Raw genomic sequence first — 12,201 nt, 5'->3', positions numbered from 1 at the left:
ACTCCGCTCCTTTTCTCGGCTGCTTCGCGGAGAAACCCTAATCGCCAAATCTCTTTCGATCGATTCGAGGTAACGTTTTTCTATGATTGACCTTATTTTTGACCCGGAGTTGTGGGTTATTTTGTTCTTGTAGTAGCCTGGTTTCGTCTCCTGCAATTTATGATTTCCGCAAGAAGAACTCCCTTTCCCTTAAATCTCGATTTTCTGTCACTTGAATCCTCTGTTCCTTCCGTTTATGAGTTGTTTCTGTTGGTTTTTTTGATGGTTTATTGCTTGAATCTGGATTTTTTTTTTCAATTTTCCCCGACTGAAAGTAGTTTTTTTTGTATGACTTACTCCCCTTTGGTCTAATTGTTCTTATTCCACTTCATGGAGCAGCTTTTCGTGGACGCAAGCATTGTGGATTGGTATCTAAACGATCTCTCCTTGTTTGTTGTTCAGAAGAAAATCGTTGTTTATTTCTTCTGGGGTGTGCAATCGAGTTTGGGAGATTTTGTATGATTTCTATGGATTGGTTTTTAGTTCTTATTGGGTAGAAGATACATATTTGGGAATCACTTGTAGACCAAGTGAGGGAAAGGTAAATAGAAAGGGCAGGAAAATGTATAGAGATGGTCTTGATAGGTTTAAGAAGGCCCAGTCATTGGAACCTTTCTCTGTCAGCGCAAGCTCAGCAGCAAAAAATGTTTCGGCTTCTAAAGCGGCCAATTCCCTGGTTCAGTCATTCCAGACGCAAAATTCAAGCCTAAATCATATTCAGCATCAACATCAAGTTGCTCCTAAGCCTGCAGGATCTGAAGCAGCAACACCAGTTCCACATACCACTCAGATTGGTGGGGGGCAATCTACCTGGCAGCCTCCTGACTGGGCAATAGAGCCCCGTCCCAGGGTTTTTTTTCTCGAGGTCATTAAAGATGGTGAGGTCATTGATCAGATCAATTTAGAGAAAAGGAAGCTTATTTTTGGCCGGCAGATTCAAACTTGTGATCTTGTGCTGGATCACCAATCAGTGTCTCGTCAGCATGCTGCAGTTGTACCTCACAGAAATGGAAGGTTTGTTCCATATTATTCTTGAATTGTTGGTTTTGTCTCCAGAACATACTTGACCAATGGCTTAAAATCACACTTACTAATGCATTGTGCAATTATCGAACTGTACATTATAAAAAATTGTCATTGAAAAAAGCAATATGTATTTTTGGCATCTATAGTTAATGACATATATACTTTGTTACTTGGAATAGAGAAGTTAGGAGAGAAGCAAAATAGTTTAGCTTCAGGAGGGAAAAGGCAAGGAATTGAATTAGAAATATCAGAAAGTGTTTACTTGTGGATAGAATCGGTTGGAAGGAAATAAGAGATATTAAATACATATATAATTTGATCGTTTAATGTCATACTCGAATGGGCAATTGCTAAAACATGATGGATTAGTGAGATTATCTCATTCCCCTAAAACAGGTGATATAACAGGAGAAATTTGGAGAGTGGATAATAATTATTTCTTTTCCTTTATACTCTTTTTTATTTCCTTTGTCCCTCAGTTTCTTCCAAGTTACAAGGCATCAAAAAATTAGCATATAATTTATCCAATGCTCCAAGCTGAACTGATCTAGTACTATCTACTAGATCTGAATTCTACATTTCTTTCTTATTCTTTGCTGGACTAACAAGATTATTCCTTTGATCATTCAGCATATACGTCATTGATTTAGGGTCAGTACATGGTACATTTGTTGCAAACGAGAGACTAACTAAGGACAACCCTGTGGAACTTGAAGTAGGTCAATCTCTTCGATTCGCTGCATCAACAAGAAGTTATATACTGAGGAAGAACACAGCTGCTCTCTTTCCTACTGCACTCCCAGCAGGAGTTGATCTACCATCCCCTCCAGATCCTTCTGATGAGGATGCTGTTGTGGCATACAATACAATATTAAACCGTTATGGTATTAATAAGTCAGATCTGTCCAACTTAAAGAGACATTCAGAGGGTGTTTCAAGCGGTAGTTCTTCCAAAAGAAGAAAGAAAATTAGAGTGTCGTTTAAAGATCAGGTTGGAGGAAAACTAGTTGAGGTAGTTGGGATATCTGATGGTGCAGATGTAGAAACTGAGCCAGGCCCTATTGGGGTCAAAGAGGGTAGTCTTGTTGGTAAATATGAATCCCTTGTACAAGTTACTGTTATACCGAAAGGTAAGGAGCAAGTTACTCAGAAGGAAGAAGGAACCTCTCCAAGAGGCGTCACTGATAAGCTGCAGCAGGTATTCAACAAAGTCAAAAGCACTCTGAAAACTGGAATTTATGATGATCTATATGGCAATGGCTTTCCTGGTAAGGGGGGTTCTTCATGGGCGTTCAGTTCCGATGGACAGGTAGGATCAACAAAAGATCTAGGGGAAAACCCTCCTAATTCTGCTGATGAAAAAGAAAACGGCAGTTCAGCAGCAGATGATAGTGATGACCTCTTTGGGTGATGTAGATGTGCTCAATGAAAGAACTTTTGTCCAGTTACCATGATGTTCAGCTTTTGAATGCTATTCCTCTTAGGCCAGAAAATCCCTGGAGTTGAATGGCTTTGGAAGTTTTGAGAGAGTAGCAAGAAAATCTTCTTGCCTACATTTGACAACAAAGTGTTGTTCCAGATACGATAGTGCCGCCCTTCTGTTTTGCAATTTGGGTGATAAACTATAAATCTATCCCTTGTCTGTGATGGTTTGCTCAGAAATTCTGTTCTCCATGATTATCTCTGATTGAATTTCTTCGATACTAAAAGGCAGAATATGAGTTGCAGTATATACTGGTATATTGCTTCTAACCATTTCTTGATGTCTTATTTGTGTTAGTTTAGCTTTAACGATAAACAACAATTTCTTGAGACTTTCTTTTTTCTGCTCTTGAGCTCAGTTGTCTTTTGTTTCTCGTTACCTTTTGTCCATATTTTTGGAACACTTTTGGCTTTAGAGATTCTGACTGAGGAAGTGAAAAAAAAACTGTAAATACATTAATGATAGAGCTCCATGTATACTTTTTGAGACTTTATTTTTTCTCCCACATATCTTCCATCCAAGTAAATGGAAATAATGGTGTTTATTGATAACCATTTCAATGATACAACATTGTGCAACTTAAATTCTGATGAACAACTTGTTAATTTGGAAATCTGAGGGTCCATCTGCAAGTCCACTTCTTTTTCATACTACAAAAATATTGTTATGCACTCAATGCAGTAGTTATGACTTATGATTGCCTAATGGATTGAGAAAGTTTTTCATCATTAACCCCTACGAGTTCTACAAGTTCAACTGCTCTTTGAAGATGTAAACTTCATGCAACACTGTTTGGTGATTCATTGTACATACTCATAAAACTTCATATTTTTCTCTTGTTCGGATTTGCCTGGGAGTTCTCTTGGTATTCAAGTGTCTGAAATCAAGTTTATTTTTTGTTTAAAATGATTAATGAGCTTGAATGAGTTTTTTTTTGGACGTGTTTATGGGATGTGTTAGAGCAGGGTTTATTTACTTTATTTTTGGATCAAACTCAAGAGTTATGTTGAGAAATAATGTTGAGTAAACGATAAATCGTTCCAGTTTGAGCTTAGTTTTGTTTTGTTTTTTTTTAAAAAAAAAAAGCTTCAGTTCAATTATACCTATGAGTTTTTAGATAATTGTTTTTAATTTTTTTTTCAAGTTCAAGTAATTATAATATTATTGTCGAGTGTAAGCCCGGGATACTTGGCGAAAAAAAAATATTTATAATATTATTATCCTTATAATTTGAATAAAATAATTATTTAATATATGAAATTTATATTATTTTTTATTTTAATATGTTATAAATTATTTAAGTCATAAAATTTTATAAGTTATTATATTTATATATTTAATAAATATTTTAAAAAATAAATTTTATAGAAGTTAATAAATAAATTTATAAATTTTATTCATGTTAATCAATTGAATTCACTATAGTAAAAAAATCACAAAATTATGTATAGTTTTAAAATACATTTTTTTTGTTATTCTTCATACTTTCTTTTATATTTTTTATCCAATTAATTCAATCCTTAATGATGCACGATCGAGATCTTAATTTAGGATTCTCGTGATGAAACAAATAAACAATTGATTAAAAGAAATAGTGGTTATGGAACTCCAGAACTTACGATGATGTGAAGTTGAGCACCTGAAAGAATCACATCGCTTCAACGATGAACACGATGGTTTTGGTTTTATAATCTTTATTAAATTTCGTCGATTATTTGTTCCAAGTTACCAGTTATAGTCTTTTTGGTTTAGTTTAGTGTGGGCCTATCGGCATATAGAGTTAAGTTTTTGTTTAAAAAAAACAAATTACAAAATGAATTCTATTAAAGCTTGTTGATACAGAGTAGAAAAGATTGGAAGTTATAACATGTCAAGTTTCTATGGGTCTCAAAGAAGAGCTAAGAAAATCAAGATGTCTAGAGTTTAAGGACAAAACACATGAATTTAACAAAACAATTGTATCAAAATTATGAATATATATGATAATAAAATTGCAGGCATTTGCAAGTTGAACTAGTTAAACCAAGAATCTTCACACAATTAGCTAGATATTGACCTAAAAATTAAAACGGCAGATACTAAACCAAGGAACTAAAAATCTAAAAGCTAACTTATACATCACCAATTGCTGCATCACTTGTATTGTATTAAAGAAAAACCAAAATGATCTCAAACCTACAATAATAGAGTTCATATAAACGCCTTTCTTACAGCTACTTTTGTCTGCAAACAGATAAATTTGCATCTCATAGACGTTGGAAAATACTTCATAGATTGCAAGCTTAAGCAGAAAGAAGTGGCCAACCAACCTACCTTAAATGTGGCAGGTTATCCGCAGAGCCCCTGGAAAGATAAAGGAAGAACTGTAAAAAAGAATGATAAGAACTTGGAAAACTATAATCAGAGCAAAAGTAATAAAAGAATGTGGTGTTGTCAGGGTGAGAGTGGAGAAAATAGATTTGAAGCAAGCATTGGTAAAACGTACCTTACGTGCAAGTATACAAGGTAGTGACAAAAAATTGTCATCAATCACGCTATAAACTCATTTCTTCTGGCAGACTAACCTCCAAGAAGTACAAGCTGGGAAGGCAGAAGATCGTTACTGGTGAGTCAGTTTAAGACCAGTAGGCAAGAAACATCAACAAGAAAAATCAGGCCAACATTCGAATCAATCAACTAAAACTTTTGCAAAGAAGCATGATGATAATTGATTTGTAAATTGGAAGATATGAAAAGTCGTTTGTAGAGAAGCAGAGAAAATTACAGTCGCTGACAAATGCTACGACCCAAATAATTATTCTTTGCCCATCTTTGAATATCTCACAACCTTGAATGGGTTCAGTGTAAATTCATATTTATAGAATAGCCATATATAGTTTAATCATTCAATCACTTATATTGTTTCTCACCACATTCAATGTCATACTGGAACTGGGTTTCTAGCTCCTTAACTGACCCTCTTCCTTGATGCCCCTTGGAAAGAAGGTGGCAGAATCTAAACCTCGCTTTCCCTCCATACTTTATTGCCAGAAGACCTTGGCCAATTCCTTCTACCCGACCACTTAACTTAGCTAGACAAAACAATTCACTAGAAATCTAGACTGGATGTAACAAAAGAAATTCATCATCGATGAATATCCTCGCTCCCTAGAGCCCTAATTTTCCCCTCCATTATTTTTGTTGTATCCTATGTTTTAAGTTTGTTGCTGCATGCCACTGCAAACCGATGCTTCATCAAGACATGCAACACCATGATCATCGTCTCATCCTTTTCCTCCAGTCTCCATGCATTGTATCATTTCATCCTTTGGCATAGGAAATATTTGCAGCATCCTTTGGCAAAGGAAATATTTCATCCTTTGTCTTCAGTTCTCCATGCAGCAATATTTTCTCCTTTAATGTTAAAGTATTGTTCATTGCCATATCATGTCTTCCATGCTCACATCTCATTTTCCAGTTCTAGTAGTCTGTGTAAACATGTGTTAACAGCACGTTTGCTTACATGAGCACATAGATCAACTTCAGGCCAAATAGATTGCTCGACTAGAATTTAGCGATAATCTGAAAATTGCAGTTAAGTCATAATCCAGTAAGAACATTTAGATCATTGTTGGAGCCAGGTGGTTCGTCTGTTTGGGTACTAACTGAGTTCCAAGATATTTAGATTCAGCACATGTTTCAATGTTGCACATCCTTGACTTGACTCTTCCATATCAACTCCCAGTTGATAGAATCATTGATAATGAACTCATGAACCTAAAATAAATTTTCATTTATGATTACACTGGATGATAGTAAAACCGTTTAAATCCCCGGTGCTTTCCTAATTATTCATTCACTGATTTTCAGGGGTAAAAAATAGGTCAAGGCACTGGCATATGCTCTCTATGAAACAGTTCCAAACATGGTTTAAGCACCACAAGGTTATTTACAGGAATTTGTTGTAGTTTTAGCAAAAAAAACTAGACAAAATTGGATAACTAACCTTGCAGACATGAAAGCCATGCCGACAAATACAGCTTGGACAGCTTTTTTGTGGCCTGCATATTCAAATGCTAGAGGTAGCATTTCATGCAACGTGAGGAAAGCCATGACCCCACCAACTGGAGAAGTGATGGTACAGTGATCAGTTAATTCAAGCTCATGCTAAATAAAACTTGTCAGGAATAATAGATGAACCTGATCCAAGTAAGCCTTCAAGAACTTCAGGACTTAAACTGCTAGGGAAAAGGTAAGCTGCATCAAGAAAATAGTTAGGAAGGATACTAACCTACATTTATCAATAGAAATTATCATTCAACATTTGGATGCAGTAGCACATGACTAATTTGAACAGTCCAGAAACGGACTAGATACGTAAAAGCAGCACAATTAAAGGAAAAAAAATGTACAGAAGAATTTCTATACAAAAAACTAGCTTCTCTGAAGTAGGAAAAACCTCACAGTATGAACAGAAATGATCAAATTAAATCATAGTGAAATGAAAGGGCAGCACAATTAAAGAAAAAACAAGGTATAGAAGAATCTCTATAAAAGAAAAAAAAACTAGTTTCTCTGAAGTGGGAAAACCTTCCAGTATGAACAGAAATTATCAAATTAAATCATAGTGAAAGGAAGCCAAGACGTGGCTACAACCATCCTGGATTTACACAGATGAGCGCTAAAATTGCAATTTTATCTTACTGAGAATGTACCATCAGAATAGAGATTACTTTTGCTCACCTACAAATATTACACCTAGAGGCTCAGCAAACCCTGAAAGTGTTGCCAACCTGAATGCCTGCCATTTACTGGATCAACGAAAAGAAATTGAGTTAGACTTTCATCGTCACTTTCCAGAATGAAGTAGGAAAAGATGTGCTGATGTTTGCATAAAACGAAAAACAAGATAGGTAAGAGTAGTTTCATCTCTGACAGATCATATGCAAACAACTGTTTTATTCAAACCATATCATCTCATATTTCTTGGTGATAGTTTAAAGAAAAATTATGTAAGTACCTTCGAGTGGCAAAATAGACAGGAAGTGCTACTGCAACACCCTACAAAATGTTCAAAAGAGAAATATCTTAGAAACAAGATGGATTATGATTTTAATCAAATATCCATCAATTATACAATTAAACTCAGTCAACTCTGAGATAATATTTTGCCATCCAACTATTCACATCAATGGTAAGTTATGCCATTGGCTAATTTTGCAACTCAATACAAGTGAGAACAATGTGTAACTAAAGCTCAAGTAATTTTAGTTATTTAATATGATTTATTAGCTTCATCATTCTATCTTGCATTACATCAACTCTTACAAGGAAGGGATGTCAATGAATGTAGAATTAGGACCAAGACCTATGCAGTAACTTTGAGGATAAATGAGTAAATTGTAGCTAGTATGCAAACTTATTGATATGCATTATTAAATTTTATCATTAATGCAATAGGATCCTATGTCTTACTATAATATCACATATGCTAATAAGTGATATCTGTAATTACATACTATAAAATGATCTCTGGATTGTAAAAAGTATCATTGTTAATATTTTTAGGCTATAACTTCTAAGTTTTTGTATTTTCAATCAAGACTATAAAATCTTGCTCCAGTCAAAAAATAGAAGTGATTCAAAAAACAGCTCACATGGATTAATTATAAGCAAAGGATATCTCAAATAACAAATGTCAGAAAAATACTATAAACAATTGACTAAAAAACTTCCATATTAACAGACTAAAGATAATTGATTAAGAAAACTTCAATATCAACAGTAAGTTATGCATATAGTTATTACAAGTAGGGATAGGAGCACAACTACAAGAAAGTAGCATCATCTGTATTGCTAAAGATGGAGTGTATAAACAATCATATAGCTATTCCATCACCATTTTCCATTGACTACTCTGAATAATCATCCCCCCTTGATGAATTTTACTTATAGTCAGCATTTTAATGGTTAGAACAACAATACAGTTCTCGTGCTAATAATATGTACTATGAGATGATTGTATGAACTTTATACTTCATGGATTAGATGTTGGGCTATTAGAAAGCAACACACACAAAAAATAATGTAGTAGAGATGAGAATACTAAAATGAATGTGGAGTTGCTAAAAAAGACACAATAATATTCAAGAGCAATTAGATCCCCTCAGTAATGATAAAATGAGAGAAAGCATAGACATATTCTCAAGATGATCAATAGATTCTATAGCTAGAGAGTTGAATATATTAGAGCAAAAGTTATAGAGGGTAGATAGACAAAAATAGTCATTGTAATTAAGGAGAACTGAATTAGTTTGAATATTACTAGTGAGATAGGCTTTTGATTAAATTCTTGAAGTCACCCCAACAGTTAGGGGAAACACTTCTTCAAGAAGGACAGCCTGGTGCACAAAGCTCCCGCCAATATGGAATCCCAGAAAATATCTATTGTACACTGTCTTATCTTGCATTTGCAATAGGCTATCTCCGTGACTCGAACCCGTGACCTTTAGGTCACACGGCAGTACTTGATTCAAGTTGCCATGAAAATCAGTACTTGATTATTCATAGCTATAAAAACCACAACAATACACCTATATCTGAAAAGATTGCATCAGAATTTTCGTTTTCATATATAAGTGACAAGGAGATATCATGTTTATAATTATATGCCCAGAACTATTCTGTACAATGTGACCTATTTCATTGCCAATCCAATATCGCATTGATTCAGTACCATTCTGAGCTGATACTAAAATATTAAACATTGCTAAACTAATTGGCAATGGAAAGAAATGAATGACCGCTACAACTTAAGAGATAGCAGAAGTTCCAGAAAGTTTGCCATTCATTGGAAGGAAAAAAACACTTCTATAACTGGGAAATAATAGAAATGATAAATTAAGTAAATGATGAATCTTTAAAATCAATTCTTGCAGCCAAATATTTGAACAAAGAATTCCAATCATAGCACACATGAATTTGAACTATGAAATGAATACTACCTCAGGAATATTGTGCAGAGCAATTGCTAAAGCCAAATTGATGCCAACACGAAGGCCCTGCAAAATAAATAGCCCAGATATGAAACAGGATGGTAGATTGTGAAAAATAAAACTGCTAGAATTTTAATTGTTCAAGGCTAATACTTTTCTGTCAACAAAAACTTACTATAAGCTTCAGAAAACTAGTAAAAGTAGCAACACACACCACCATATCACCCTATGCCATCCATCCACACGCACGCAACTACACTCTCATAAATCCATATATAGTTATGATCACCGCCACATATACAGGTTTATGCCGATTGAAGAAAATAAATTAATTTCTTAAATCTCTAAGACTCTAAGATCCATCATTCAGCATTTTACCTAAGTGTTCCAGCACCAATCAGTCATATTATTAAGACTAGAAGAAATGGAAGCAAATAAACCATGAAGTTACTGCAAATGTTAAAGGTTTTAGAATTTCATAAATCAGAAAACCTCAGTATAAGTTAAAATCTAGATACAAAGTTTAAGAAAATATTGGTTCCAATGACTGTAATTTCCTAGGAATATTTATACAATGTTGAAAAAAATCTGAACATGTTATGAAGATAAGGAGTCAATATTTATTCAGAAACAAGGAATACCTTCATCGATCCCAGAAATACTGCCATTCCTTCAGGAAAATTGTGCAAGCTAATGCCTGGACATAACATAATATCCATTTGAGAAAACCAATAGACTGATTGGGTGAAGGATGAAATTTTGCATAGAGTAAGATACACTAAAGGTGATTTATAGAAAGAAAAGCATAAATGACTATGACATGAAAACCTTCTTCCGATAAGCCTAATTCATGTCAGTGCATTTTAGTACTCTCTCCTTGTTGAGAGAAGATAAGTATTAAGTATTAAGTTCCGTCTAATACATTAAAAGCAATTGTTTATTTAAGTATGTAGAAGAATTGTATCCTTTAAGTTACATAAAAACATGCTTTTGGCACTCAAATACTTAGACCACCCAGATCTGCTGCAATCTGATTACACATAAAATTCATCAAGTTTTCCGTCCTTCAAAGAATTTCTATAATGTGATGCACAAGATATTCACAAATTGAATACAAAGTCCCCAAAAATTTGTGGCAAATTATCTTCACATATAAATATAACTCCATATAATCTCACAATGTACAGGCTATTGTCACGATAATATGAAAAGAATGAAGAAAGCAACCTAAACAAAGTAAAAAATAAAATAATTAAGTTTCACAAACACATTAAGAAAAAAACTTACCAACTGCAGTGATTATTCCACTAAATAGGATTTGGTGTTGATCTTTCGTGACCATATGTTTGGCTGATTCATCACCATTTTTCTACAGTTGTCAAACAAAATGGGACAAGCATAAACATTAGCAAGAAAACAATAACAGTAAGAAACATGTCCTCTATGATATGGAACTAAGTTCACAAACCAACTTTTTCAGTTGTTTCAACAATTGATGGCTCTGGAATCAAATTGACCACAGAAGCAAAGAACAAAGCTCCAACAAAGAACTGCATAAAGAAGATTCAAAATCAAATATACAATCATAAATGATATTGAGCACCTAAGACAAAAAAAAAAGGAAAAGTTACTTAACACTATCAAGTACTACGATGTACTATGGAGAATAACCTACCCAAATGTTGCCTTTAAAGAAACCAAGGGAGTTTAGTGCATTATGGGCCAAGTCAAAAAAAGAAATGCTTAGCATAAGTCCGGCAGCAAAACCCTGTACAGATTGGAATAACCCTAAATGACGATTTTTACAGAATCGAATGACAGTGTGGAGAAGCAGTGATTGAACCTTCAGCGAAGAGGCATATAACCTGTAAAATTCCAAGCATTTTGAGGTCTGGAGCATGGTTCAGCACTACTAGAAAACCACCTGCTCAGGTACCAAAAACATCATCAGGATTTGTAAAACCAACACGATCACTAAGATGAAACAACACGTTCCAAGATGCCCATGCACACACACACACACACACACAAAAGTTACACGTCGAGTCCGATTCCCAAAATTGGCATCATCTTTTCAGAATACAATTTCAATAATTCATCTTTTTAACTGCTTAGCCATTGTGAAAAATAGCACTACAACGAGATCTAAGAATTCTAGCTACCTCTTCTGAAGAAAATATAACATTTGGGACTAAACACTTCAAGTTCCATTCAGAAAACGCTGATTTTATAAACATATAAATCACGGCTTTCAAAGCTACCCAGAAGCATCAAAAGGAAGGCAGCACAGACCCACAAACCAACTACAACTCCAAAGATGGAAAACATGAATACAATTTAAAGTTACAACAAGAACCAACAGAAGCAAGTAATCAAGGTAAAAAAGGCGATAAAATTCGATCCAACTTTGCAGGAGAAAAAAAGAGGATTATTGAAACTTAAGGGCGAGAAGCGCACCGATCGAAGTGCTGAATCCCCCCACGAGCGAGAGCGCGACGGCAATGAGAACCTGGGAATCCATCGCCGGCAAAACCCTAGAACCGTTCCTCCCCCAAAACTATCGCGATTCGCGAGCGAGACAGAAAGGGAGCGGCTGCGAGTGACGAAAGCGGCAAGGGACTGCGTGATGGCAGATGCGAACTGCTCTCAGGGATAGTTCCTGCGAACGCCGCCAAAGAA

The 12,201-nt window shown here is 34.8% G+C and overlaps 2 protein-coding genes across 2 annotated transcripts; one reads left to right on the top strand and one right to left on the bottom strand.

Annotated features, from left to right (window-relative positions):
• The first annotated feature begins 9 nt into the window (after positions 1 to 9).
• On the top strand, positions 10 to 2,844 carry LOC141837689 (protein phosphatase 1 regulatory inhibitor subunit PPP1R8 homolog). Its single transcript, XM_074725059.1, has 3 exons — positions 10 to 69; positions 379 to 1,053; positions 1,696 to 2,844. Exons 2-3 carry the CDS (start codon positions 602 to 604, stop codon positions 2,474 to 2,476), a joined length of 1,233 nt encoding a protein of 410 aa, XP_074581160.1. The 5' UTR covers positions 10 to 69; positions 379 to 601; the 3' UTR covers positions 2,477 to 2,844.
• A 1,796-nt stretch (positions 2,845 to 4,640) lies between these two features.
• Positions 4,641 to 12,064, bottom strand: LOC141838110 (zinc transporter ZTP29). Its single transcript, XM_074725511.1, has 13 exons — positions 11,980 to 12,064; positions 11,388 to 11,446; positions 11,198 to 11,290; positions 10,995 to 11,072; positions 10,810 to 10,891; positions 10,164 to 10,219; positions 9,532 to 9,588; positions 7,548 to 7,588; positions 7,271 to 7,338; positions 6,728 to 6,784; positions 6,534 to 6,651; positions 5,034 to 5,128; positions 4,641 to 4,891 (listed from the first exon to the last, which is right to left on the bottom strand). Exons 1-12 carry the CDS (start codon positions 12,041 to 12,043, stop codon positions 5,083 to 5,085), a joined length of 819 nt encoding a protein of 272 aa, XP_074581612.1. The 5' UTR covers positions 12,044 to 12,064; the 3' UTR covers positions 4,641 to 4,891; positions 5,034 to 5,082.
• Between the last annotated feature and the right edge of the window lie 137 nt (positions 12,065 to 12,201).

This window comes from Curcuma longa, chromosome 11 (assembly GCF_044706935.1).
Source record: "Curcuma longa cultivar G26 ecotype Majalengka, Jawa Barat chromosome 11, ITB_CL_G26_1.1, whole genome shotgun sequence".
Lineage (NCBI taxonomy): Eukaryota > Viridiplantae > Streptophyta > Magnoliopsida > Zingiberales > Zingiberaceae > Curcuma > Curcuma longa.
Note: the sequence above shows the minus strand (reverse complement) of the source record. Positions and strands in the feature narration are given on the sequence as shown.

Bases quoted from the DNA above. Each gene is read 5' to 3' on its own strand.
- LOC141837689 (XM_074725059.1), top strand. From the start codon at position 602: ATGTATAGAGATGGTCTTGATAGGTTTAAGAAGGCCCAGTCATTGGAA. The intron at 1,054-1,695 runs GTTTGTTCCATA...TTGATCATTCAG, and splicing joins GTACCTCACAGAAATGGAAG to CATATACGTCATTGATTTAG.
- LOC141838110 (XM_074725511.1), bottom strand. From the start codon at position 12,043: ATGGATTCCCAGGTTCTCATTGCCGTCGCGCTCTCGCTCGTGGGGGGA. The intron at 9,589-10,163 runs GTATTCCTTGTT...TTTATTTTGCAG, and splicing joins TATTTCTGGGATCGATGAAG to GGCCTTCGTGTTGGCATCAA. The intron at 7,589-9,531 runs GTAGTATTCATT...AACATTTTGTAG, and splicing joins CTCTGCACAATATTCCTGAG to GGTGTTGCAGTAGCACTTCC.